The sequence below is a fragment of the Galeopterus variegatus genome, unplaced genomic scaffold (assembly GCF_000696425.1).
Source record: "Galeopterus variegatus unplaced genomic scaffold, G_variegatus-3.0.2 Scaffold1505, whole genome shotgun sequence".
In the NCBI taxonomy this organism is placed as follows: domain Eukaryota; kingdom Metazoa; phylum Chordata; class Mammalia; order Dermoptera; family Cynocephalidae; genus Galeopterus; species Galeopterus variegatus.
Genome location: NW_007727616.1, coordinates 180382 through 204970, shown reverse-complemented (window position 1 = coordinate 204970; position 24589 = coordinate 180382). Strand labels below are relative to the sequence as shown.

Here is a 24589-nt window from a genome sequence, read left to right as displayed (position 1 = left end):
GCCCGGACGGGAGAGGGGCGGGGTCGGGCCCCCGCCCAGCGGACAGCGACGAGCCAACAGGAGGGGCCGCAGTGCGCATGCGGGAGCGCGCATACCCCTCCCCCACAACCCCCCATTAATCCCCAGGAGAACAAACACCCCCCGCGGCCCCCCCGCTCTCCGCGGAAGGATCTGCTCCTCTTCCCAGGCCACTGGTGGCCAATCCCAACCCTCCCTGGGGAGGGGCCCCTTCCAAAGCCACAATCTGTTGGGGGAGCCAGGAATGCCAGGTCGGGGAGGGGCCAGCCCCAAAAGATGAAAGTCACAACTTGCCCTGCCCCGCCCCAAAGGCTTGCCGGGTAGTGCGCCGGGACTTGACCCGCCTCCCCAGGTCAACATGTCACAACAAGACCTCGGCCTGTCAAGTCACATGACCTCTGCCTGTCACTGACAACCTAGTCTGTCTTTAGGCTGGGAGGGACCATCTGGTCCAAGCCACCCCCACGCCCAGTCTGAAGCAACAACAAACAGCCTGGCCAAGGACCTGTCACTTCCACACCGTCGAGTCACAACCGGCCTTTTGACAGCTTCTGCCTAAACTCTGGCTACCCACATGAGGGTATGACAGGATATGTAACCAAGCCACCACATGGCCTGTGGGGTTTTGGGGGGGGTTTTTTGACCGGTAAGGGGATCACAACCCTCCGCACGGTGTCGTCCGCACCATGCTCAGCCAGTGAGCGCACTGGCCATCCCTATATAGGATCCGAACCCGCGGCCTCGGCGCTGCCAGCGTCGCCCTCTCCTGAGTGAGCCACGGGGCCGGCCCATGGCCTGTGTTTTCATGGCACAAGAAAAACACTTTGCGTTTTGCATAGTGCTTTTTACTTTTGTTTAAGTTACCTCCAAGTTCATAGCTCTCTCATTTTACCTTCACAACTCGTTATCTTTCATGTACAAACAAGAACCGTAGGGTAAGTGAGGGATAGCTGAGGCCAGAATCTGGGCTCTTGACAACCCAGTCCAGGGCAGTCGCGGGCTCAAAGCACGCACACACCCGAGGCAACAAGGCTCTACTGGAGGTCTCGACCCCAAACACCTAGGAGCAGACGGCCTGCGCCCAGCTCCTCACAGCAGGGACTCCAAGGACTCGCTGTCTGGTACAGTGAGAAGGGAGGGTCTTGGTCTCCACTGGGCATGAATTCTGGCATGCTGAGGGCTTATCAAAAACAAGAAGATAAAAGTCAAGGCTGCTCTTCCAAGAGAAGCTAAAATGACTACCAAGAGGATTCCAGTATCTCGGCCCCTTTTATGGGGAGTTAAGGAGCTAAAAGAAGAGACCTTTAAGACGCAAACTTTCAAAGGAGGGAGGTTCAAAAGGCCTATGTGTCCCTTAGCTGGGAGGGGCCAAGGAAAGCGGGAGTTCCTTATGAAGGAGGTAAAACGGGGGCAAATGCTAGGTGAGCGGGACAGCAGCTCCTGGAGGAGACAAGCTACAGAGAGGCTCCATACAGCAGCCCAGTGTCAGCCACGGTTGATAGCCGTTGGGGCAGTTGGGTGCCAGGAGCTGGCGCCCGCCCTCTCTCCTCTCCCCCACCTCCCACACCTCCCACACCTCCCACACCTCCCACACCTCCCACACCTCCCACACCTCCCACACCTCCCACACCTCCCACACCTCCCACACCTCCCACACCTCCCACACCTCCCACACCTCCCACACCTCCCACACCTCCCACACCTCCCACACCTCCCACACCTCCCACACCTCCCACACCTCCCACACCTCCCACACCTCCCACACCTCCCACACCTCCCACACCTCCCACACCTCCCACACCTCCCACACCTCCCACACCTCCCACACCTCCCACACCTCCCACACCTCCCACACCTCCCACACCTCCCACACCTCCCACACCTCCCACACCTCCCACACCTCCCACTACCCTCGTTGTCCCCCTGCGCGTGCGCGCGCAGACACCGGTTGCCAAACATTGCATCATCCCCGCCCCCCTTTCCTCCCCTCCCCCAGCCACACTCCCCTCCGCGCGCGCGCATGACTCACCCACCTCCTCTGCGAAGCCTCGTGACCCAAAGCCACTTCCGGGTCCAACACGGCGTCGACCCCCATGCGGGAGGGAGCGATGGGGACAGTGCCGCCGGGCTTCTGAGTGGTGGATGTGAGCGATGGGGCGGGGCCAATGCCGGCGTGCCGTTTTCCAATTGGTAGGCTCCTGGATCCCGCCCTGGAGGAGGGCAAGGCCTTGGTAAATGATCACCGCTGAGCGCTCCAGAGGTCAGAGACTTGAGTCTAAGGCATAGAGCATACCATGTTGAAGATGAGCGGGTGGCAGCGACAGAGCCAAAATCAGAGCCGGAACCTGAGGAGAGAGGCGAGTACTGACTCCCGTCGACCCTTTACCCTCCCGTCTTTGCGAACATCGGTTGTCCCCTCAAAGTTGGGGCGTCTGCTCTTTCGGATGTAGCCCCACTCCTTCCACAATGAAGTTAGGGACCGTCCGAGGGAGGGATGGGGAAAATTCTTATTCAGCAGTGGTGTCTACAGACCTCTTCCTTCGGACGATAGCGTTACCCCATCCCTGCCCGGAGCATGGGCCCAGCTCTGTGCTGCTGAGCGAAGGGACCCTGGCTGCCCTCAGGAAATTCATTCTGCCCGTTGCCGACTTCAGGCCACCTTGTAAGGCCTGTCCATTGGGAGGCGGAGCAGCAGGACACACCCCCGTTCCGGGAAGATTTTGGTGACTGTGGCTCAGGCATTCCCTCTACCCCACCCCCAATCCTGTCTCAGGCGCAATGCCTCGAGGGCCAGCATGGCCATTTCGGTAGCTGAGGCTCCAGGACCCCCACTAATGAGAGAACCTTGACGAGACTGACACCAGCCTTTGGGAGGAGGGGTGCTAATGGACAGGGAGTGGAGATGGGTTTTCCCTTTCCCCCAGAGGTCTCTGGAACTCCCGCACAAGAGAGCAGCCTGGATCTCTTAAGTGTGGGAAGCCATTTGGAGTCTCCCCGGTGTACTGTCCTTCTCCTGGGACTGGCCCCTGCTTCTTTCACCTGTCCTGTTTCCTAACTAATCTCTGTGTAACCATTGCATCAGGCCAGCCCCCTGCTTGGCTCTGCAGCCCTCTGATCTGGGGCTCCACTGCTGATGAAAGCAGTGTCCCACACACTGGAAGGCAATGGAGGGTTCCCAAGGGAAGACAGCCCTGAAGAGAAACATTCAGGCTGATATTGCATCTCCAGTCCCCAGGGATAGGTAGCTGCTTCTCTGCCTCTGGGCTTAGTCCTCCCTTCCCTATAAGAAAGATTGGGAGGAATTTATCCATTCATTCCTAACAAATACTTAATGAGCACCTAGTATGTGCCAAGCCAGTTTGGGGCCCAGAGTATATCCTGAACAAGAGAAAAAAAATCCCTGCTCTCACAAAGCTTACATTTCAGTGCGAGGCATACAGTAAAGAAAATGTAAGTCCCATGGAGAAAACTAAAGCAGAAAAAGGAATGGAGAATGTTCAGGGTGGGGGTTAGTTTTACTTTGGGTGGTCAGGAATTACTTCACTGAGGTGACATTTAAATGAAAGACCTGAAGGAGGCAAGGCAGTAAGCCATGCAGATACGTGGAAGGAAAAGCTTTTAAGGAGAAGCGTCAGCCAGAGCAGAGGCCCTAAGATGAGAGCATGCCTGGTATCTTTAGGGAACAGGCCAGTGGGCTGGACTAGAATCAGCAAGAGGGAGAGTGGTCGATAAAAAATCAGGGGCAGGAAAAGAGCTAAGTGAGCTGATTGTAAAGGGCCTTGTAAGCCATTTTGAGGGTATTAGCCTTTAATATGCATGAAATAGGAAGTTATTGAAGAGTTTTGAGCAGAAGAATGACCTGACTTATGTTTTAAAAGGCTCACTCTGGGCCGGCCCGTGGCTCACTCGGGAGTGTGGTGCTGACAACACCAAGTCAAGGGTTAAGATCCCCTTACCGGTCATCTTTTATATGGGGGAAATAAATAAATAAATAAATAAAAATAAAAGGCTCCCTCTGGCTGCTGTATTGTGAATAGACTCGTGGAGGGGTGGCAAGAACAGAAATGAGACCTACAGTCAGGGGGCTTCTGCAATAATCCAGGGAAGAAGTGATGGTAAATTGATCTAGATTGAAAATAGAATGGATGTGAAGTGTTTAGATTCTGTGTATTTTCAAAGAATGTGTTAAGAAAATTTTCTAGTGTTTTGAATCGGATTGCAGAGTGAGAGAGGAGAGGAATCAAGGATGATACCAAGGTTTTTGGCTTCAGCAACTAGAGTTGCCATTTACTGAGATGGGGACAACTTTGGAAGGGGAAGATCTTTGGATATGGAGTTTGTCTTTGGACATGGTCTGAGATGTCTACTAGACATCCAAAGGCAGATGGCAAGTAGGCAGTAGACAGCAGAATTAGAGGTCCCAGGAGAGGTCCAGACTGAAAGTGTACATTGGGAAGATGTCACTGTGGCAGTGGACTTAAGAAAATGCACTTGATTTGTTTGCTTCCCTGTAGTTTAGTCCTTACTCTGGCACATTTGAGGTCTGCCTTGAATTTAGAGAAAGTTGAGTTAGCCATGACTTTGCGATTATGTAATCAGGAACTACAAATGTCAGCAACTGAAAAAGGAAGTCAGACTCTCTTATGTCCTTGGAAATAGCTGCAGGGACCATTAACCATTCACACTCCACAAGACTGGCAGTAATGAAGGACCAGTAAGAGGCTGGAGATGAAAGTAGAAGAAACTGCCTCTCCCCCTTCCAAAAATAGCTAACATATATGTTTATTCCTCACAGTGTTCCAGAAGGAAGTGTATCTTCATACATCATCACACCTGAAAGGTAAACCTAACCAACCCTTTCCCAAAACCAAGTCCCAAGAGATGCTGCTTAAGGTCCTTTTACTGGGACCCTAAGAAATTATGAAAAAAGCTAGAGAAGGTGGAAGAGGAGTGTTTGAATCTGAGCAAGGCTTTGCTGTCAGGCCACATCTATCCTCATGGCCTGCCCTTAACAAGGTGACCAAATCAAAGTCAGCCCCACCCAAGACAGTTGGTTTGTCTTGCCAATCTTCAGTTCCCACCAAGACTATTTGCCCAAGATCCCCACACAGGAGAAAGTAGCACAAATGGCCTGGCAGTTGCCCCTACAATCTACCAATGGAGTTCCCAAGAGTGGTAAGAACTTTTACTAGGATCCCACAAGAATGTATATCTGGGCACTTTGCTTCTTCAAGTCCTATGCAAAAAGCAAGGAGGAAATATTAGTATGAGGGTACTTCAAAAAATTTGTGGAACTCAGATCCCTGTACCAGCCAGCGACCAAAAAAAAAAAGTTCAGGTAAAGATAGAATTAAAAGATATTAAGAGTCTTTCTGTGAACTTTTTGAAGTATCCTCATGTAAACTAGAGGTTGTTTAATTTCCATGGGCCAGATAATCTATCATGATGGTTTATCTCTGCCCTGCCATAGTAGCATGACAGTAGCCATAAACAATATGTAAATAAGTCAGTATGTCTGTGTTCCACTAAAACTTTATCTACAAAAACAGGCAGCAGACCAGTGTGCCAACCAATTGTATAGACTGTTCGCTATGTGGAGCTTGTTCCACCCACTCCCCATTATCCTGACTATATCCTTTTCCAGACCTGATCCAACTGCAGAGATGGCAGCTGAGTCATTGCCTTTTTCTTTTGGGACACTGTCCAGCTGGGAGCTGGAAGCCTGGTATGAGGATCTGCAAGAGGTCCTGTCCTCAGATGAAAATGGGAGTGCCTATGTCTCACCCCCTAGAAACGAAGAGGTGAGAATGCTAGGCCTAAAGCTGGGAGGGGGGTGTTATCTTTCACTTCTCACCTAATATTTACTCTTCCCTTTCCTCATTTTCTTGAAGGAAGAATCAAAAACCTTCACCACTCTTGACCCTGCCTGTCTGGCTTGGCTGACTGAAGAGCCAGGACCAGCAGAGGTTACAAGCACCTCCCAGAGCCCTCACTCACCTGATTCTAGTCGGAGTTCCCTGGCTCAGGAGGAAGAGGAGGAAGACCAAGGAAGAACCAGAAAAAGGAAACAGAGTGGTCAGTCCCCAGCCCGGGCTGGAAAGCAACGCATGAAGGAGAAAGAACAGGAGAATGAAAGGAAAGTGGCACAGCTAGCTGAAGAGAATGAACGGCTCAAGCAGGAAATCGAGCGCCTGACCAGGGAAGTAGAGGCGACTCGCCGAGCTCTGATTGACCGAATGGTTAATCTGCACCAAGCATGAACAATTTGGGACCATCACTCCCCCACTCAGGCCACGACCAACCTTTCCCAGAAGTGGCTACTGTCCACCTTCTCACCAGTGCCAGTGATGTGACCCTCAACCCCACATATTCAGTAGGGGGAAGGCTTGGGGTAGACAAAAGGAAAGGGTCTCAGCTTGTACATAGACATTGTACATTTATTTATTACTGTCCACATCCATTAAAGTGACTTTCTATGAGCCAAGTTCTTTCACTTTTTCTTCTTGCCTTTAGAGGTTTCAAGGGGTTTCCCCTCAGCTAGAGCCAACTGTTTCTTTAGATCCAAGAGTTTAGCTACCTCCGCAGCAACCTGGTTCTTGTCTGCCTTTTGTGCTTTCAGTTCTCGGACAATGTTGCCCTAAGAGAAGGAGGGTGGGGACAATAATAGTGAGACCAGGAAAGGACCTATTCAGCTTTTTTCCAGTCTCCCACAGGACTTAAGCTTCATACCTGTTTGGTCACTTCATCCATCAGCACTTGTATCTTCTGTGACCCAGCTGTTGTAACAGTCTCTACAACTGCTGGTTTGGGAGACGCTTTTGCCTGGAGAAGAACACAGAGTTATCACCAGCTACCATAAATATCCCCCAACCTCCAGTTTTATATAACATCTCAGGGGGAAAGTGATTACCTTTAACTCCAAGGACTCTTCTAGCTAAGACAGGAAAGAAAAACTATAAGTGAGGAAGCAGCAGCAGGGCCAAGAGATGGAAAGAGTGATGAGTGAGGACTACTTAGGGAAACTATGGAGGCGACACTGTGGCTGTTGCAGGGTGAGAGCACAGTCTAGCTTTCTCACCTGGCCTCCTCCAAAGCGCTGCCTCAAACTTTCAATCAGGTCATTTTCCAATTTTTGGAACAAGGGACTGACCTGTGAAAAAAAATTTCAGAATCATTCACTGACAAGGAATAAACTCTACCAGACTATACAAAGAGCCTCTCCAGCCCCAATTTCTGACATTTGGGAATCCTAATTTCTTCTAATGTTTTAGAAGAAATGTGAGCATAACACTGAGCAAATACCTGCTGTTTTCAGGAAAGAATTCAGAAAAAGCACTAGCATTTGGTATAGAAGCTCAAAGTATGGATACGGTCAAAGATTATTTAAGCTATTTAATGATGTTAGGCTGATCCAGAAGTTTAGGGATGTATGAGTATTTTCTCATCTCATGTGAAAGGAAATGGCTACCCTGTATTCTTCCTGCCCACTGCCTGCTAGCATTATGGAGACAAGGTGATTGTGGTGTTTCTTCAAACATCTATACCAGTTCATTTTATGTGCCAGGTACTGGGTTCTGACATGAGGAATAATGAGGATATACAGATAATAATTGGACTTGTGAACCAATTCCAACAACTTCATATCAGAAACAAGCCTAAGTGCGGAGCAGGGAGGAGTGGCAAAAAGGTTTAGATAAAAGCTGTAAGAGTGCCATGCCCAAAGTAAAGTCAGAGAGAGAGATTAGAAAAGAGTTACTGAAAATATGAGTTTTAAGAGAGGGTGGCTCTGCCAACTCTCAAATACCTACTGTGCCAATCTGGTGTCCTGCTGGTAAGGTACACAGGAAGTTTGTGGGCAGGATATTGCAGGCTGGAAGTGGGAGCTGTAGTTGGGCCTGAATGGTGGCGCTAACCGTAGGCATGTAAGGCTGCAGCATGACGGACAGCAAGGCAGCTATATTCACTGCCAAACCTGTCACTGTGCCTGCCCGCTGCCTGGGGAAGAAGAAATATCAGTCAAGACCTCCAGGACACAGCCTACCAGCCACTTTATTCCTGTAGCCAATCCTACTCCCTTACCTACCTATCAGCCTCACTGCCTTTAATCCGCTTCCAGGGCTCATTCACCTGAATGTATTGGTTGCCATGTCGAGATATGGTGAGGATACTGCGTAAGGCATCCCGGATTCTGGGAAGGGAGGAGACAGGCCAAGATGTAAGATACTACAGGGACCAGTATTGGGCTCTCTGTATGCCAGGAGATGAGACACAGGTGTAGGGTACTTACCGAACCTTCTCGAGCAGCTGGTGATAGTGCTGGAGCTCCAGGGTGACATGAGCTAGCAGGCGCTGATCATCAGGGGTAAGCACCATCTCAGGCACATAGCCCCCAAAAAACTTAGACACAAACATCCCAGCTCTTGATGGGGGTAGGGAAAGAGAGGAGGTGAAAAAGGAGTTATTGCCTAGTCTCCTTATAGAAATCTGATTTCACAACTCTACATTCTTTCAGGATTCTTGCCCAGAACTGACACTTCCTGGCTTCCTCAGATAAGAAGGCAAAGATTAACACTTTAATTCTTCATTCTTTCTCTCCCCTAAGAATATGACTCTGCACATAAAGAATGTTTTGTTTTTAAGAAGTCAATACTCAGAATGATCAAGTTGAAATATAATTATGTGTTAATTGCTAAAACAAATACTCTAGTAAGGGCTATCTGTTAAATGTGGTTAATGACCAAACCTGAAAGGGTGGGTAAGCAGGACTGAGCTAAAGGCCCAGGGCTCAGAGAGTGAACATAAGCCATGGAGGCTATTTCTTTAGATCCTAAAGCCATGGAGGATATTTCTTTGGTTGCAGAATGGCTGAGATAGGGACTATTAATATAGAATGAGAGCCTAAAGTAACAAAAACTCTGAAGAGTACAACAGAAGCCTCATACCCCTACACCAAGGTAACCCCTTTCTTCAGCCAAACTTTTCAGTGGTCTGCAAGTGAACTTTTTTGCTAGGACAGAATACATCATCAATTCTACAAAGAACATTAATAACAAAACAATATGCAAAAATTCACTTTGCTAAATCATCTCCACAGCTAACTGTTCCCTTAAGCATACATAGCCTACCATGTACTAGGAGCAGATCTCAATTGATAAAAATCAACTTTCCACAGTCCTTCCCATCCCGCCCAGCCTCCTACCCATTTCCTAGTTCTCTCCACATTCCTATCTCCTGAGGGAGAACTGGCCCCACACCAGTCCATCTGCTGACTCTGACCCCTCACCAAGTCCCACCTGTTAATGAAGTTGCCCAGGTTGTTAAGCAGCTCAGAATTATTCTTGAGAAGCATATCTGTCCAGGAGAAGGCACTGTCCTGACCCTCAGGCCGAATGTACAGCAGATAGAAGCGCCAGATGTCAGCAGGGATCCCTGTGTCCTGGGCCATGTCCCCAAACACTCCCACACCCCGACTCTTAGAGAATTTCCCGTCCTCATAATTCAGGTATTCTGGACAGAAAAGGAGAATGAGAACCATGTACTCAAACCACAACCTTCCCCTCTGACCCACTAACTTCTTTCCTCACCATCAACCTCAACTATGGATGTTCAGCAACATTTCTCCTTGAGTAGCTACCTCACACAGAACCTGGGGGTCCCTTCATATCCATTCTGGCCTTTTCTTCTCTTTGCTTATACCAGCTACAAAATTTTAGCTTTGGACTCTTGCTTTCTTCAGGTTCTTGTTTCCTTTCTCTGGGCTGAATTCTCATGTTTTAATTATCTCCTATTTCATCTCAACTCCTAAATCAAGACATAGTATTTCTCCAGGATCTTCTTCCAAGTACTGCCTCAGCCCTCGTTCCCTTGGAACACCCCATCTGCAGTCTTCCAGAGTACCTACCAGTAGCAATGATGTGGCTGACCAAGGTATAGTTGTCTTCAGCCCCTAGGGCTGAACAAGGAAAAACCAAGCCATGGAAGGGAACATTGTCTTTGGCCATGAACTGATATAGCTCTACCTAGGGGAATACAGTTGAGAGATCTCCTGAGATCTTCAAAGGCCCAAGAAAGACCAGATATCCAACTATCCAACTCTAACCACAACCCCCCCCCCCCCCCCCCCCCCCCCCCCCCCCCCCCCCCCCCCCCCCCCCCCCCCCCCCCCCCCCCCCCCCCCCCCCCCCCCCCCCCCCCCCCCCCCCCCCCCCCCCCCCCCCCCCCCCCCCCCCCCCCCCCCCCCCCCCCCCCCCCCCCCCCCCCCCCCCCCCCCCCCCCCCCCCCCCCCCCCCCCCCCCCCCCCCCCCCCCCCACACCCCCCCCCCCCCCCACACACACACACACTACCCACAGACAGGATAACCAAGAATTGCTCACTTGCTCTGGGTTCTTCCACCATCTCTCCCACTGGTCTGTGTAGTTGGCTGTTATGGACAGGTAGCCAATAGTGGCATCAAACCAGACATAAAATACCTGGAAGATCAGGAAGAGGGAAACATGGTGGGGAACAACGCAAAGTCTCAAATCGAAACAAGACATAATCAATACCTATTCTGCTAGCCCAAGGTCTCAACCCCAAGGCTAAATAATTTGAGATATGAAATTACCTTGTCCTCAAAACCTTCTAAGGGTACAGGGGTTCCCCATTTGAGGTCTCGGGTAATGCAGCGTGGCTTGAGGCCATCCCGAAGCCAAGAACGAATGATAAACCGGGCATTGGGGGTCCAGTCACTTCCAGACAATGTCTTCCCCAACCACTCCTGCAGTCTCTTTTCCAGCTGAAATGGCAGAGAGACAGAGGGTTGACTTAGGACAGTCTCATACATGGTTAATATAAGGATAAATACATATAACCTTTTTAGAGTACAGTTTGGCAATATTTAAAAGACTCATGACTTTGACACAGCAATTCCACTTCTAGGAATTTATTCAACAGAAATTTATTTAACAGAAATATTCACACAAGGGCCGGCTCGTGGCTCACCCAGGAGAGTGTAGTGCTGATAACACCAAGGCCATGGGTTCAGATCCCATATAGGCATGGCTGGTTCGCTCACTTCGGAGAGTGTGGTGCTGACAACACCAAGTCAAGGGGTAAGATCCCCTTACCAGTCAAAAAAAAAAAAAAAAAGAAATATTCACACAAGAGTGTAGAGATGTGTACATAAAAAAACATACTGTTCATGGGGCTGGCCAACTAGTTAAATTGGTTGGAGCACAGCCTAATAACCCCAAGGTCATGAGTTTGGATCCCCATACTGACCAGCCGTCAAAAAAAAAAAAAGAAAGAAAGAAACGTACTGTTCATGACAGCAAAAAATTGAAACTACAGATGCTCCTCAACTGACGATGGGGTTATGTATCCCCATCGTCAGTTGAGGGCAGTTGAGCATACTGAATATACGTCTCTTTCAAACCATCATAAAGTTGAACCACCATAAAGTGGAAAAATCCTAAGTTGAACCATTGTTAAGTCAGGGACCATCTGTAACTCCCATGGTTCCAACAAGTTTAAAGAAATACGATGTATCGATACAATGAAATATTTACAAGGCTATTAAAAATAAGGCAGACCTATATGAATTGATGAGAAAGATCTCCAAGATACACAATAATTAAATAAAGCAAACTGCAAAATAATATATAATTCTATTATAAAAACAAAATTAACATACAGATTAATATAAGGCCAGAAAAAAACTTTGAAGGAAAATATTATTGCTTATTCTCAGGTGGGATTATGGGGAACTACTTTTTACCATACATTTCTACCTGAAATTTTAAAAACAAGCTTATATCACTTTTATAAGCAGAAAAACAAAGATAAATCTTTTTGAAGGAATGGTTTATGGGAGTCATCCACATAAATACCATACGCTGTTAATAAAAGAATGGGACAAGCTTCTGAAGCCTGACAATACATTCTATTGGTGGAGCTATGGGGAAACAGGCACTAACACACTGCTGGTGGGAATGCAAAACAACACTCTGAGGAAAATTTAGCAAAAAACTACATATGCATTTACCCTTGACACAGTAAGTGATCACATTTAAGGAATTTATCCTGAAGATATACTTCCAACAATGCAAAATACATATTATATGTAATTGCAAAATACTGCAAGCCACCTAAATGTTAAACATAGGAAACATTTAACATTGGTTAAATAAACTGTAGTACCCATACAGAATGGAGTACTATGGAGCTGTAAAAAATAAACAGGGGGCTGGCTGGTTAGCTCAATTGGTTAGAGCATGATGCAGATAACACCAAGGTCCTGGGTTCTATCCCTGTACTGGCCAGCTGCCAAACAAAATAGACAAATAAGCAAACAAACAAATGAGAATGATCTCTATGAACTAATATGGAGTGATTTCCAAAACATACTGTTAAGTAAAAAAAGCAAAATGTAAAAGAGAATATACAGTATATTAACTTATTTCAGTAATATAACCACACTGATGTGGGGAAAAACTAATCCAAGTAAATTTTGAACACATTATTTGACTATATACTCAGTCTAGGGGAGGGATCAGGACTGCCAACCAATCCTAACTCTTCTTAGTAGGTTTGGTTTTTTGGTAGAGGTATGTGTGAAGCAATTCTTAAATTGTTGTAGGAATGAGCAAATGAGTAAATGTAAATATGCTGATGCTTGCTGGGAGCCAGGGTACCTACTGTGGAGGAAGGAAGATAAGCAACCTACCACCTAGATTTTGTTCTCTAATACTGTATCCTAGTAAAAGGAACCAGGGCTTTGTGGAGACGCGGTTGATTCCTGGTGAAACAGGATGAACCTAGAGTATCTTGTTATATTAACAAGAAATTAACAGAAATTAAGGAAGTGCTTTAAAAATGGTGGAAGATCTCAAAAGCAGAAAAGCCATCTTGAAGAGGCTCCCATTGGCCAAATAAGGGACAATTTGAGCGTGAAAATAACTTAGGACAGGAATGAATTGTAAACCATTGAAAAAAATAGGAATCTATGAGTCTACGCTGCTAATATATAATTAAATAAATGAATGAGAGAGAAGAGTAAATGTGGAGGGGAGTAGTAGAGTTGGAAAATCAGAATAATAAATATTGGTTCAGGTAAGAATGATCAGTGGATGCCAAACTAAGAGGAAAAATTTTGTTCACGAAGAACAAAGTATTTGCATGGTCTTAAAGTGTATTCCCACAGACTGCTTATAAGTTGCAAAGCAGAAAACATTAATTATACAGTGGAGAAACTGAATAACACCTTGGCTAAACAAAATTAACATCACCAATGAGGCGACAGATAGCTACCATGTACCTCTGGAGAGGACACAATATCGTTTATGCAGTATTCCAACTAAAGGTGCATAACCTAAATCAAATCATGAGGAAGACCCAATAAATCCAAAATGAGAAATACTCTATTTTAAAAAGGAGGTCAGGGGCCGGCCCGGTGGCGCACTGGATAGTGTGCCACTTGGGAAGCGCGGCGGCGCTCCCGTCCGAGGGTTCGGATCCCACATACAGACCAGGAANGCCGCTTGGGAAGCGCGGCGGCGCTCCCGTCCGAGGGTTCGGATCCCACATACAGACCGGGAATCCCGCTCACTGGCTGAGCGAGGCACGGGAGCAACACCGAGGCTTGCGATCCCGTTGCCGGTCCCCGATCCGGTACGGGGGCAACACTGAGGGTTGCGATCCGTTGCCGGACACGGAAAAAAGACAAAAAGACAAAAAAAATTAAAAAAATAAAAAGGAGGTCAGGGCCTGCCTTCTTAAAAATGTTAATGTCATAAAAGACAAAAGCTGACGAACTACTTCAGATCAAAGGAAACTAAACACACGTAAAAACTAAATGGAATATAAGATTTTGAGCTAGATCTTGTACTAAAGGAAAAATAATGCTTTAAAAATATTATTGAGATAATTGACAAAACTGAAATATAGATGATAGATCAGACAAATATATCAATGTTAAGTTTCCTGAAGTTGTTTACTGTGGTGATAAAGTCTGGATGTGTTGTCCCCACCAAAACTCATGTGGAAATCTGATCCCCAATGTGGCAGTGCTGGAAGCTGTTTGAGTCATGGGGGCAGACCCCTCATGAATGGATTAATGCTCTCTCTGGTGGGTTGGGGTCCTGAGTGAGATCTCGCTCTATTAGTTCCCATGAAAGCTGGTTGTTTAAAAGACACTGGCACCTCCCCTCTCTCTCTCTTGCTTCTTCTCACCATGTGATCTACATGTACCCGCCGGCTGCCTGCCACTTTCCACCAGTAGAAGCAGCCTGAGGCCTGTGCCAGATGCAGTTGTCTCAGAATCGTAAGCCAAATAAACCTCTGTTCTTCATAAATTACCCAGTCTCAAGTATTTCCGCTATAGTAACACAAACGGAGTAATATATGTGGTTATGAAAGAAAGTGTCTTAATTCTTAGAAAATACACACTGAAGTATTTAGGAATAAAGTGTGTGTGTGTGTGTGTGTGTGTGTGTGTGTGTGTGTGTGTGTGTGTGTGTGTAGGAGGGGGAGGAGGGAGGACGACAAAGAGAAAGGAAGGGAGAATATGCTAAAACAAATGGAACAAAATATTAACTGAATCTGGGTAATGGGTACCTGAAGTTCTTCTGGGTAAAGAATATGGGGTTCTTTGTTCTACCAGGTTTATTCCTGCAACTTTTTTGTGAGCTTGAAATTATTTCCAAATAAAAAATTTAAAAAGAAAAGAAAAAAAAAAAGGAGAAAGATCACTAATATGGAAAATTGGTCAAGGCACATTACAAAGTAAAAGAAAACAGGTTTCAGAAGAGCATGAATGCCATGATCTAATCTGTATTAAAAAAAACAAAGAGACCAGGGCTGGCTAGTTAGTTCAGTTGGTTAGAGCACAGCCTTGTAACACTAAAGTCATGGGTTTGTATCCCTGTAGTAACTAGCCACAAAGAAAAACAAAAGAAAACAAAAAGACGTAAAAATACTTTTATATGCATCCAACATTTCTGAATAGACTCAAAAGAAAATGAGCAGTAGTAAACACCTCTGGCAAGTGGGCTTGTGACCTGATGAGCTTGGGACTTTCACACTGTGCCCTTTAATCTGTTTCATCTCTTTACTATAACCTCTACAGTTTTTAACAGAAATTATGAACATTTAAGAGAATCTGTTATCAGTATTTGTGGCTGAGGCAGAGGGGGCAGAAGAAGCCTCCTAAAGACAAGAGAGAAAAACCTACTTACCTTAGGCAGGTCCAGGAACAGGTGCCGAGAGGATTTTACCACAGGGCATGATTGGCACACTTTGCACCGAGGCTTCTGTGAAGGGAAATTCCAAAGAAGGGGTGACCCAGGGTGGGACAATCAGAATCAGGACTGCAGGCCAGGGAGAGCTGCCTGGCAAGGGGAGGGGCACAGAGGGATGAGCTCCTAAATGTGCCATCTAGCTTAGTTAGCTTCACGTTCACACCTAATCAACTCATCAACTACTTGGCCTTCTCTGAACTTGGAGACTCAAGTCTGCACAGCATAACAACATTTGTTCCTCAGAGTTTCATGTCTCTGTGCTATCACTCCAGAGTAGGAAAAAACATTTGCTGCGCACAAGCTAGGTACAGAGCGCTGCACTGTACTTAGCTGTGTGAGAGAAGGAAGGAGCAACAAATGAGAAGACACACAGTCCTTCTCCTTGAGGAAGTTACAATCAATTTAGGGAGAGATGTCATGAATAAGAAACAGGAACAGACTTTTATAAAGCAAAATGTCAAGAATACTCATCTGTGTGGTACAAATTGACTATATAAACACCTAAGGGTGATGGCTAAAGGAGTAAACAGATGGGGTTAATCAATGAAAGTTTCCAAGTGAGTTCTGATCTGGGTTTTTGAAGGTGAGAAAATATAACTTTCTCAGGACCTCTCTCTCAACTCCACATTCCTATATCCAACTGCCTACCTAACATCTCCACTTGGATGTCTAACAGGCATCTCCAGCTTAACAAACCCAAACAGTATCACTAAATTCTACCTGAAAGCCCATTCTTCTCTTGATCTTGCCCATGGTCATAAATGGTACTACCACCTACCCAAGCTGCTCAAGCCAAAAACTTTCAAGTCATCTCTTTCTCGACTACTCCAAATTCCAGTCTATCCTACTCTATAGAGTCTACCTCCAAAATATATCTTAAATCCTTCTTTTTTTTTTTTTCCCATTTCTACTGCTACTAATCTAGTCCAAACCGCCATCATTCCATTTCTGGATTCTAGCTTCCAAATCCTTCTCCCAACTTGCTCTCTTGCTTCCCTCCCATCCGTTTTCCAGAGTAGCTTGCCATTCAATTAGAACAAAATCTAGGGGCTGGCCCTTGGCTCACTCGGGAGAGTGTGGTGCTGATAACACCAAGGCCACGGGTTCGGATCCCATATAGGGATGGCTGGTTAGCTCACTGGGTGAGCGTGGTGCTGACAACACCAAGGCAAGGGTTAAGAAACCCCTTACCGGTCATCTTTTAAAAAAAAAAAAAGAACAAAATCTAAACTTCCACAATGGCTTACTAGGCCCTGGTGATGTGGCTCCTGCCTACATCTCTGATCTCATCTCAACCTACCGTCCTTCTCATTCACTATGCTACAACTACACTAGGCTTTTCAATTCTGCCTTTTCAGGGCTGGCCAGTTAGCTCAGTTGGTTAGAGCGCAGCCTTATGACCCCATGATCACAGGTTCGGATCCTCGTACTGGCCAGCTGCAAAGAAAAAATATATATATATCAATTCTGCCTTTTCAGTTCTTTGCTGCCTCAGGGCCTTTGCATTTCCTAGTCCTTCTGCTCGGAACACTCTTAACCCCATCGTCTGGCTTGCTCCTTCTCATTCTTCAGTTAAACTCTCAATTGAAAGGCCTTCTCTGATCAACCCTCCCATACCACTTAACTTAAATCTTCCCCCAGAAATCACATCACATCTTCCTGGAACTTTATTCTATCATTATATTATTTCATAGTTTAGTGTTGGTATCCTCCCCACATTAGATAAAAGTGTCTTGTTCACTGCTATATCCTCAACGCCCCCTGACTGTAACTGGCCTATTATAAAGATAGAAAAAAATGTTTGTCAAATAAATTAATGAATAGATAAACAAATAAATAAACATGAACAAGAAGTCATGAAGGTATTTATGGAAGAGAAAAGGATCTAAACAAATGTAGATTAGGTAGTCTGAAGCAGGAGCAAAGGTCAGGAAGAATAAACTCAACTTTTATTTCCTAGCACAGTGCTAAACACATAGTAAATGCTTAATACATATTTTTCAAATGAACTGAACAACAAGTTGTTAAGATGGGGCAGAAAGGGCCACTGGTAAAAGGTCTTGTATGCTAAAATTAAAATCCTGAATGGGATGAGACTGGGAGTCCCTTGAATAAAAATTATCTCCTCCCAGGCTCACATGAGATCCTCCTCTCACCTTGAGCTCAATGGCATTGATGAGCTTGCCACACTTGTCACACTGGTCACCCCGGGCCTCTTCAAAGCCACAAAAGGGACACACACCCTCCACAAAGCGGTCAGCCAGAAAGCGGGCACAGCGCTCACACCGCAATTGCTCCACAGTATCTTGCAGCACAAAACCTCGTGCCAGCAACCGCTGGAAGATGTCCTGGGTGATTCTGGTGAGGTAAGCAAGGAGTAGGGAAAGGACAGTCAGAGACAGTGGTACACATCTCCCAACTGTCACCTCAACCAGGGACCCAAGCTCATTCAGTCTAAGACCAAAGAAATCAGGCAGAGGCCTCTCAATGCAAAAGCCATCTATTCATCTTTATAGGGTTTTACTGGATGAACCCTGACCCCTCACACATACTCCCCAACTGCCCACACAATCTCCTCCCTCAACACTTTAGAATTTACTTTTGCTGAATACACACTTGTTTGTTTTATATCCTTCATTAACAAAAATCTCCAAAAGGATAGGACTTTGTTCTTTAATGTGTCCTAAAAATTAAAATCAGTCCAAGTGCTAAACTACACAGCGCTATCATCTGGCAGCTTGTCTACTAGGCAGAGTTTTTTAAAGCTGAATATTAAAGCTGAATGAGTATACTAATTGTTATAAATGCACATAGGAGTGGGAGTGAAATCTTAAGACTCTGTAGCAGCCAGGGAGGAAGGGAGGCACTAGAGGGAAGGCAGATGTTTCCCATGAGCCTAAGTCCTATCTCTTCTCTCCCTTGGCTGCTCTATCAGGTCTTGATCAGTCTTCTCCACTGCACTGACTCCCCTCAGTAATGCCCAGAAAACTGCCTGGGATAAATTTCAGGGCAATATTCAGATCTTAAGTTTGGGAGGAGTGCCTAGAGAGCCACTCTGGTTCCTTCTGTCTCTAAGATATTTTCAGTGCCTCTAGCCCCAGCCTTCAACCCCCATTTCTGCCTTATTAGAGGAAACCTACTTGGTCTGCTGTGGAGTGGTGGTGCGACCAAAAAAATCAAACGAGATGTTAAACCAGCGGTAAATGTCAGCATGTATGACATGGTACTTGTCGCAGATCTCTTGGGGGGTTAGACCCTCCTCCATAGCTTTAGTCTCTGTTGCTGTACCATATTCATCTGTCCCACACAGGTAGAGGATGTTCCACTGGCGGAGGCGAGCAAACCTGGAGGGGAATATGTGATCATGGGGTCACCCTGCCTCAGTCACTCCGTCGTCCCCAGGATCCCTCCAGCACCCATCCTTAAGGGATCCTATTCCCCTGGGGCCCACCCCTCCTTCGGAAGGTCTTTCCCCCAGCAGCTGGCTCTACCTGGCAAAGACATCAGCACTGAGCACACAACCAATGATGTTTCCAAGGTGGGGGACGTTGTTGACATAAGGGAGGGCACTGGTGATGAGAATATTCCTTTCCCCCACCACAGGCAACCTGGTAAGGAAGGAAGAAGAGAACAGTACATGGGGGAGATGCGAGGGCCAAGAGGAACCAAACATGCACAAAGGGCTAGCCAGTCAGCTCAACTGGTTGGAGTTGGAGTGTGATACGTATAAAACCAAGATCTAGGGTTTAATCCCTGTACCGGCCAGCCACCGGAAGTAAAAAAAAAAAAGTACATAGGACAGCCAGACACAGATTTGTTCTGTCAGCAGTTCATAAAACCAAGATCTAGGGTTTAATCCCTGTACCGGCCAGCCACCGGAAGTAAAAAAAAAAAAAGTACATAGGACAGCCAGACACAGATTTGTTCTGTCAGCAGTTTATACATTGGAAATCTTTCCTCACATGAACCCACAGGACCATAAGCTCCCCAAGTATCATAAGATCCCCTACAGTTGTGAGTACAGGTCCCTGCCTGCAATGAGCAAGCCTCACCTACTGCTATTAAAGAGCTTCATTCCAATACTGATCTCTGTCCCTTTTACTATTGTGACTGCTCCTTTCCCATTAGTTCATTTTTAAGCTCAAACTTCCCAGGTACTGATAAAACTCTCCCTAGGCTCTGTCCAATTCATTATCACTCTCACTACTCCCAAGAACACTTTTCCAGCACTGACCTCTCCCGTTCGTCCCAGGTGCTATGTTAATATTACCTCTAGTCACTACCTAAAATCCTTACAGCTTGTCACCCCACATACAAGTCTTACCAAGTCCTTTTATACCCCTTGACTCTTCTCTCCCTAACCTACGCCTGTCCTGTCCTCATGAGTTTCCTAACTAAACCAGCAGGTAGCAGCTACTGCCTTCATAGCCACCCTCTCCTCTCCAATTTCCCAGGATCATTCGTAGTCATGCCACTCACAGGCTAACACATAAGTGGAGGAGGAGACTATTGGCATTTAAAACCTATAGACAAACTTAGCTGTCTGAAGTCACTCAAGTCAGTATTCTTTTTCACATGTCATCACCCTTGCCAGCTCAGCTGCATACATGTTGTATCAACCCCCTCTTAGCACTGACACCTCACTAAGGCTCCTGTCATCTTTCCAACCATTCTCATCCTATAACCACCGGCTACCTGATTCCCTCACATTAACCTCTCCCCTTCTTCCCAGAGGCTGCTATATACCACAGTTAGATGGTCCATCTACTTTCTGGAACATTTTACAGCTTATTTCCTCATAAAAGATCTCATTAATTTCTCCTGCATTCATTGGCCTTTCTTCCTATAACTAAATACCATAATTTTCCTTGAAATCCAGTTTAGAAATCAGCTCCTTCAGGAAAACCTTCCTTTGCTGACAACTGGCCTCCCACACAGTCTCTCCTGTGTCCCAAGCCCCTAACCACTTCGTACCACATTCTGTAATTTTCCTTTCATGTCACCCTGTCACTTCTCTCTCATTATGAGTGTGCTTACTACCGTGGTGGATACATAGGTGAGTATGCCCTGCATACTGCCCTCAAGAGAGTTACATTCTATTACACGAGAGTACTTCCAAAAGTTCATGGAAAAATCTAATTAAAAGATGTTTAGGGCCGGCCCGGTGGCGCACTGGGTAGTGCGCCGCTTGGGAAGCGCGACGGCGCTCCCGCCCGAGGGTTCGGATCCCACATACAGACCGGTTCCCGCTCACTGGCTGAGCGAGGCGCGGGAGCAGCGCCAAGGGTTGCGATCCCGTTGCCGGTCCCCGGTCCGGTACGGGGGCAACACTGAGGGTTGCGATCCGTTGCCGGACACGGAAAAAGACAAAAAGACAAAAAAAAAAAAAAGATGTTTAGTCTCCTAAATTAGTCTCCTCTAACATTCTCTGTCATAACATCCTGTTCTTTTCCTTCATTGGACTTATCAAAATTTATAATTATAAATTTGTGTGACAGTTTTAAAAATACCTGTTTATCCTGCTAGATTCACTCAAAGTTCCAAGACAGCAGAGGTCCTGTCTGTTTTGTTCCCCTCTGTATACCTAGCTCCTAGCATACAGGGCCTGACAAGGAGTGAATACTCAAATCTTTGTTGAATGACATGTTCAGAACTATAAATAATTTCATTTCGATGGAAAAAAATCTGTGTATATGTGAATATTATGTTAGTGTAGCAGGAGAGTGACAAAATATGCTGCTGAGCATGCAGGCAGAAGCAGGATCACGAAGGGTCTTATGAAGTACACACAGATCCTCTGCAGAATTCTGAAAAGGATGGTGAGATGATAATATGTGCAGTGTGGAGTACAGGGTGGCAGGGAAGAAACAGAGGTATTAGAAGTGGTAGCAGTGAGAATAGAGAAGAGGAGGGATGCATTCTACTTGGGAGTTAGAATCAATGACTTGGTAATAGAATAAATGATACTGGAGCTGGCTGGTTAGCTCAGCTGGTTAGAAAGAGGTGTTATAGGGCCGGCCCGTGGCACACTCGGGAGAGTGCGGCGCTGAGAGCGCAGCGGCGCTGTGAGCGCAGTGACGCTCCCGCCGCGGGCTCCGATCCTATATAGGACTGGCTGGTGCGCTCACTGGATGAGCGCAGTGCGGGCGACACCACACCAAGGGTTGCGATCCCCTTACTGGTCACGAAAAAGACAAAAAAAAAAGAAAGAGGTGTTATAATACCAAGATCAAGGGTTCAAATCCATGTACCAGCCAGGCACCAGAAAAAAAAAAAAAAGAAAGAAAGAAAGAATAAATGATACAGCAGGGGGAAAAGGAAGAGTTTAGATGACACCAAGATTTCTGGCTTGGATTTCTTGGTGGAAGGTGGGGGTGTTCAACTAAGACAGGTGAATTAAAGAGAGAGAGAAAAATGGCAGCTGGCAGGGAAGATAACAGGTTTGGTTTTGAACATGTTGAACTTGAGATGCCCGTGGAGGTGGACAAATCTAGGAGGTAGTCTGACAAATATGTCTGGAGCTCAGACTAGAGATCTGGACTGGAAAAACAGACTTAGCTGCTATCAGTGGGTAAAAAGTAGCTGAAAACATGGATGCATACGGGACAGGTGGAGAACATCCAAAATGATAAGAATTTTTAAAAAACAAGAAGAGGCGTGAGAACAAAAAGGAGAGAATGAAATTAAAGTGAGGCCAGCAAAGGGGACCTGGCAGGCACATACTGACTCTATCAACAATTTTCACTTACATGGGCTGGCTGCTTAGCTCAGTTGATTAGAGCACAGTGTTATAACACCAAGGCCAAGAGTTTGGATCCCTGTACTGGCCAGCCATGAGGGAAAAAAAAAAACAAAAACAACTTTCACTTACAAAACCAAGCCCCACACATTTGTGCCTACTCACACTGGATTCTGCTGAGGCCGAAGTGGGGGCAAGCTTCCCAGGCCCTTCTCCCAAGCAGTTACAGCCATGGCAATCTCCTCCTCAGACAGGGTAGCCAGGTCCTCCTCCTATGAAGAGTGGATAGAATCCCTTACCAGGTGAGGGAGTCCCACAGGGTAAAGAAACTATCTCCTTGCTCTCCAACAACTGAAAAGGTTAGAGTCTAGTCCAGGCCCAAAATCCATCTCCTAGCCACCTCCCACCTCAGGCCCCAAGGCTCTTTGAGGATACTCTGCACTGTTCCAAACCTCAGGCTCATTGCTGACAGCCCTTTCTTCAGGGGTGCTAGGCTGGGGCTGTTTTTGGAGGTAAGGCCGGAGAGCCAGGACACTGTGCTGTTTCAGCACAGTCTCTGCAGCTCGCTGACATGGCTCCTGGGTACTCAGTGTCTGGAACCAGCTGCACAGTGCACCCAGCTCCTCTGTGGGCATGGTAGAAAAGAGGGAATTAGCAAGCATAAGAACCTGGATTGGGCAGGCAGGAGTGGACCACCTCCCATTCTTTCTGAGGTTTTTCCAGTTGCTTTCCCCAGTTCCCTCAGCCATCTTCTGCTAGAGTTGCCCTGTCAAGCTCCACCTTAAAGTGAGTCCTCAATATTCTACTGCCCATTCTGTAACCTCTACACCAAGCTCCTGGGGTTGGGGCTGGGTGTACAGTTCTTACCAGGGAGATAGGCTGAGTCTTGAAGTAATGGGTATAGAGCTCCCCACAAAACAATATCAGCTAGAGATTCTGTCTCCTTTGTTGGGGAAAAAAGAGAGAAAGGCACACAGATGACACAGTTTCTTTCCAGTGGTAATAATAATATCTAATGCTTACTGAGCACTTACTACGTATCAAGGATTGTGTTAAGCACTTTATCTCACTTATTGCTCGAAATAACTTAGTGAGGTAGGTATGACTATTATTCCCATTTCACAGACGAAAAAAATGGAGGATTAGAGAGTTTAAGTGATTTATCAAGATTACACTGCTAGTAAGTGACGGTGTTGGGATTTGAACATTCTGAATACAGTCTTCCCTCTTAATCCTTACTCCATAACGAAAAAAATGGAGGATTAGAGAGTTTAAGTGATTTATCAAGATTACACTGCTAGTAAGTGATGGTGTTGGGATTTGAACATTCTGAATACAGTCTTCCCTCTTAATCCTTACTCCATAAGCCTTCCCCAATCCCCATGTCAACACCCAACTCACTCCGCCCAGGAAAGGACAGTTCTGACGACTCAAGCTGTGGTCAATGTGAATCAGGGCTCTCCGGACTGGACCAAGAACATCTTCCCCCTTCTTGCCTTGAACCACTAAATAGTACAGGGCAGCAGACAAAGCAGGCTAAAATGGAAGGGATAGGGTGAGGATGACCATGCAGAGCAGGAGCCTTCCTGCCATCCCTAATGCCTTAGTCCCACCTGCAGCTCTGTTGCTTCCCATTCCAGCCACTGGTTGGTAAGGTCATCTTGTTCCCAGCCAGATAACAGAAAGAAGTATCTGCCCAGGGAGAGACCAACAGAAGGTGGAATTAGAGGGGCCCATTTGTCTAGCCCAGTTCTCACCCCTCAGTGAATCAGTGGTTGCAAATAAGGCCACACAAAGGACAGTAAAGACTGCTTTGATTCAGCTACCTCCCCATACCAAGGACCAATACTGACCGGCAGATTGCACTAGTGGAGAAGAGGTAGTTGCCATTATCCAGTTGCAAGACAGGGACCTTAGGCCAGGTCAGGAATGGGACCACGCACTCTGATGCAGGAAAGGAAAATGGGTGAAAAACAGGGAAACAAAAGAAATGCTTTGTCAACTTAGGACAACCTCACATTGTTCAGAGAAAAGGGGAAGAAAGGGGCCGGCCCGTGGCTCACTCGGGAGAGTGTGGTGCTGATAACAGCAAGGCCCCGGGTTCGGATCCCATATAGGGATGGCCGGTTCACTCACTGGGTGAGTGTGGTGCTGACAACACCAAGTCAAGGGTTAAGATCCCCTTACCGGTCATCTTTAAAAAAAAAAAAAGGGGGGGGGGGGGGAGAAAGACGGGCACTCTCAACCTATAAGTTTCAGGATAGGATCACTGAAAGGGGGTGGGTCTAGAATGAGCTGGAGAGGCCAGCAAGTGTTCAGCTGAGACTGACAGCTGGAAACAACAGATGGGGATTGCAGAGAGGAGGTGGTGGTATCAGGATAATGCTGCAGCCTAGAAGTGGAACAATTAAAAGTAACTAGATTATCTTGAGAGTGATCTGAGGTCTCAGTGGAAAAACAAAATTAAGAGAACTGAGAGGAATGACAACCGGTTATGAGTGACCTAAACAGTCGGCTGGGAATGAGAAGAGGTAAACATAATGGAGGGGGGGGGGA

At 46.5% G+C, this 24589-nt stretch overlaps 3 protein-coding genes across 5 annotated transcripts in view; 2 read left to right on the top strand and 1 right to left on the bottom strand.

Moving 5' to 3' along the window:
• The first annotated feature begins 2065 nt into the window (after nucleotides 1-2065).
• DDIT3 (DNA-damage-inducible transcript 3) lies at nucleotides 2066-6497 on the top strand. Of its 2 annotated transcripts, XM_008577391.1 has the most exons (4): nucleotides 2066-2375; nucleotides 4814-4858; nucleotides 5663-5819; nucleotides 5910-6497. In XM_008577391.1, the coding sequence occupies exons 3-4, from the start codon at nucleotides 5682-5684 to the stop codon at nucleotides 6276-6278; spliced, it is 507 nt and encodes a 168-aa protein (XP_008575613.1). In that variant the 5' UTR covers nucleotides 2066-2375; nucleotides 4814-4858; nucleotides 5663-5681; the 3' UTR covers nucleotides 6279-6497. The 2 variants fall into 2 exon arrangements, with proteins under 2 accessions (XP_008575613.1, XP_008575614.1); XM_008577392.1 differs by lacking the exon at nucleotides 2066-2375 and having other exon boundaries at nucleotides 4235-4858.
• MARS (methionyl-tRNA synthetase) overlaps nucleotides 6438-24589 on the bottom strand; it is a 19175-nt gene continuing 1023 nt past the window's right edge. Inside the window, exons 2-22 of one of the 2 annotated variants that reach the window (XM_008577393.1) lie at nucleotides 23887-23977; nucleotides 23647-23725; nucleotides 23435-23569; nucleotides 22901-22976; nucleotides 22486-22658; nucleotides 22199-22305; nucleotides 18786-18902; nucleotides 18435-18638; nucleotides 17451-17652; nucleotides 15232-15306; nucleotides 10623-10793; nucleotides 10393-10488; nucleotides 9920-10037; nucleotides 9312-9525; nucleotides 8306-8437; nucleotides 8102-8206; nucleotides 7827-8013; nucleotides 7097-7168; nucleotides 6929-6952; nucleotides 6748-6840; nucleotides 6438-6655 (exon numbers count right to left, since the gene is read on the bottom strand). In XM_008577393.1, the coding sequence (XP_008575615.1) occupies nucleotides 6509-6655; nucleotides 6748-6840; nucleotides 6929-6952; nucleotides 7097-7168; nucleotides 7827-8013; nucleotides 8102-8206; nucleotides 8306-8437; nucleotides 9312-9525; nucleotides 9920-10037; nucleotides 10393-10488; nucleotides 10623-10793; nucleotides 15232-15306; nucleotides 17451-17652; nucleotides 18435-18638; nucleotides 18786-18902; nucleotides 22199-22305; nucleotides 22486-22658; nucleotides 22901-22976; nucleotides 23435-23569; nucleotides 23647-23725; nucleotides 23887-23977 (2618 nt within the window). In that variant the 3' untranslated portion in view covers nucleotides 6438-6508. The remainder of the gene's footprint in view (nucleotides 6656-6747; nucleotides 6841-6928; nucleotides 6953-7096; nucleotides 7169-7826; nucleotides 8014-8101; nucleotides 8207-8305; nucleotides 8438-9311; nucleotides 9526-9919; nucleotides 10038-10392; nucleotides 10489-10622; nucleotides 10794-15231; nucleotides 15307-17450; nucleotides 17653-18434; nucleotides 18639-18785; nucleotides 18903-22198; nucleotides 22306-22485; nucleotides 22659-22900; nucleotides 22977-23434; nucleotides 23570-23646; nucleotides 23726-23886; nucleotides 23978-24589) is intronic. The other variant, XM_008577394.1, reaches the window with a different exon arrangement.
• ARHGAP9 (Rho GTPase activating protein 9) overlaps nucleotides 24501-24589 on the top strand; it is a 14823-nt gene continuing 14734 nt past the window's right edge. The window contains exon 1 of the mRNA XM_008577395.1: nucleotides 24501-24564. Within this exon, the coding sequence (XP_008575617.1) occupies nucleotides 24528-24564 (37 nt within the window). The 5' untranslated portion in view covers nucleotides 24501-24527. The remainder of the gene's footprint in view (nucleotides 24565-24589) is intronic.

Bases quoted from the DNA above. Each gene is read 5' to 3' on its own strand.
- DDIT3 (XM_008577392.1), top strand. From the start codon at position 4,797: ATGTTTATTCCTCACAGTGTTCCAGAAGGAAGTGTATCTTCATACATC. The intron at 4,859-5,662 runs GTAAACCTAACC...ATCCTTTTCCAG, and splicing joins TACATCATCACACCTGAAAG to ACCTGATCCAACTGCAGAGA. The intron at 5,820-5,909 runs GTGAGAATGCTA...ATTTTCTTGAAG, and splicing joins CACCCCCTAGAAACGAAGAG to GAAGAATCAAAAACCTTCAC.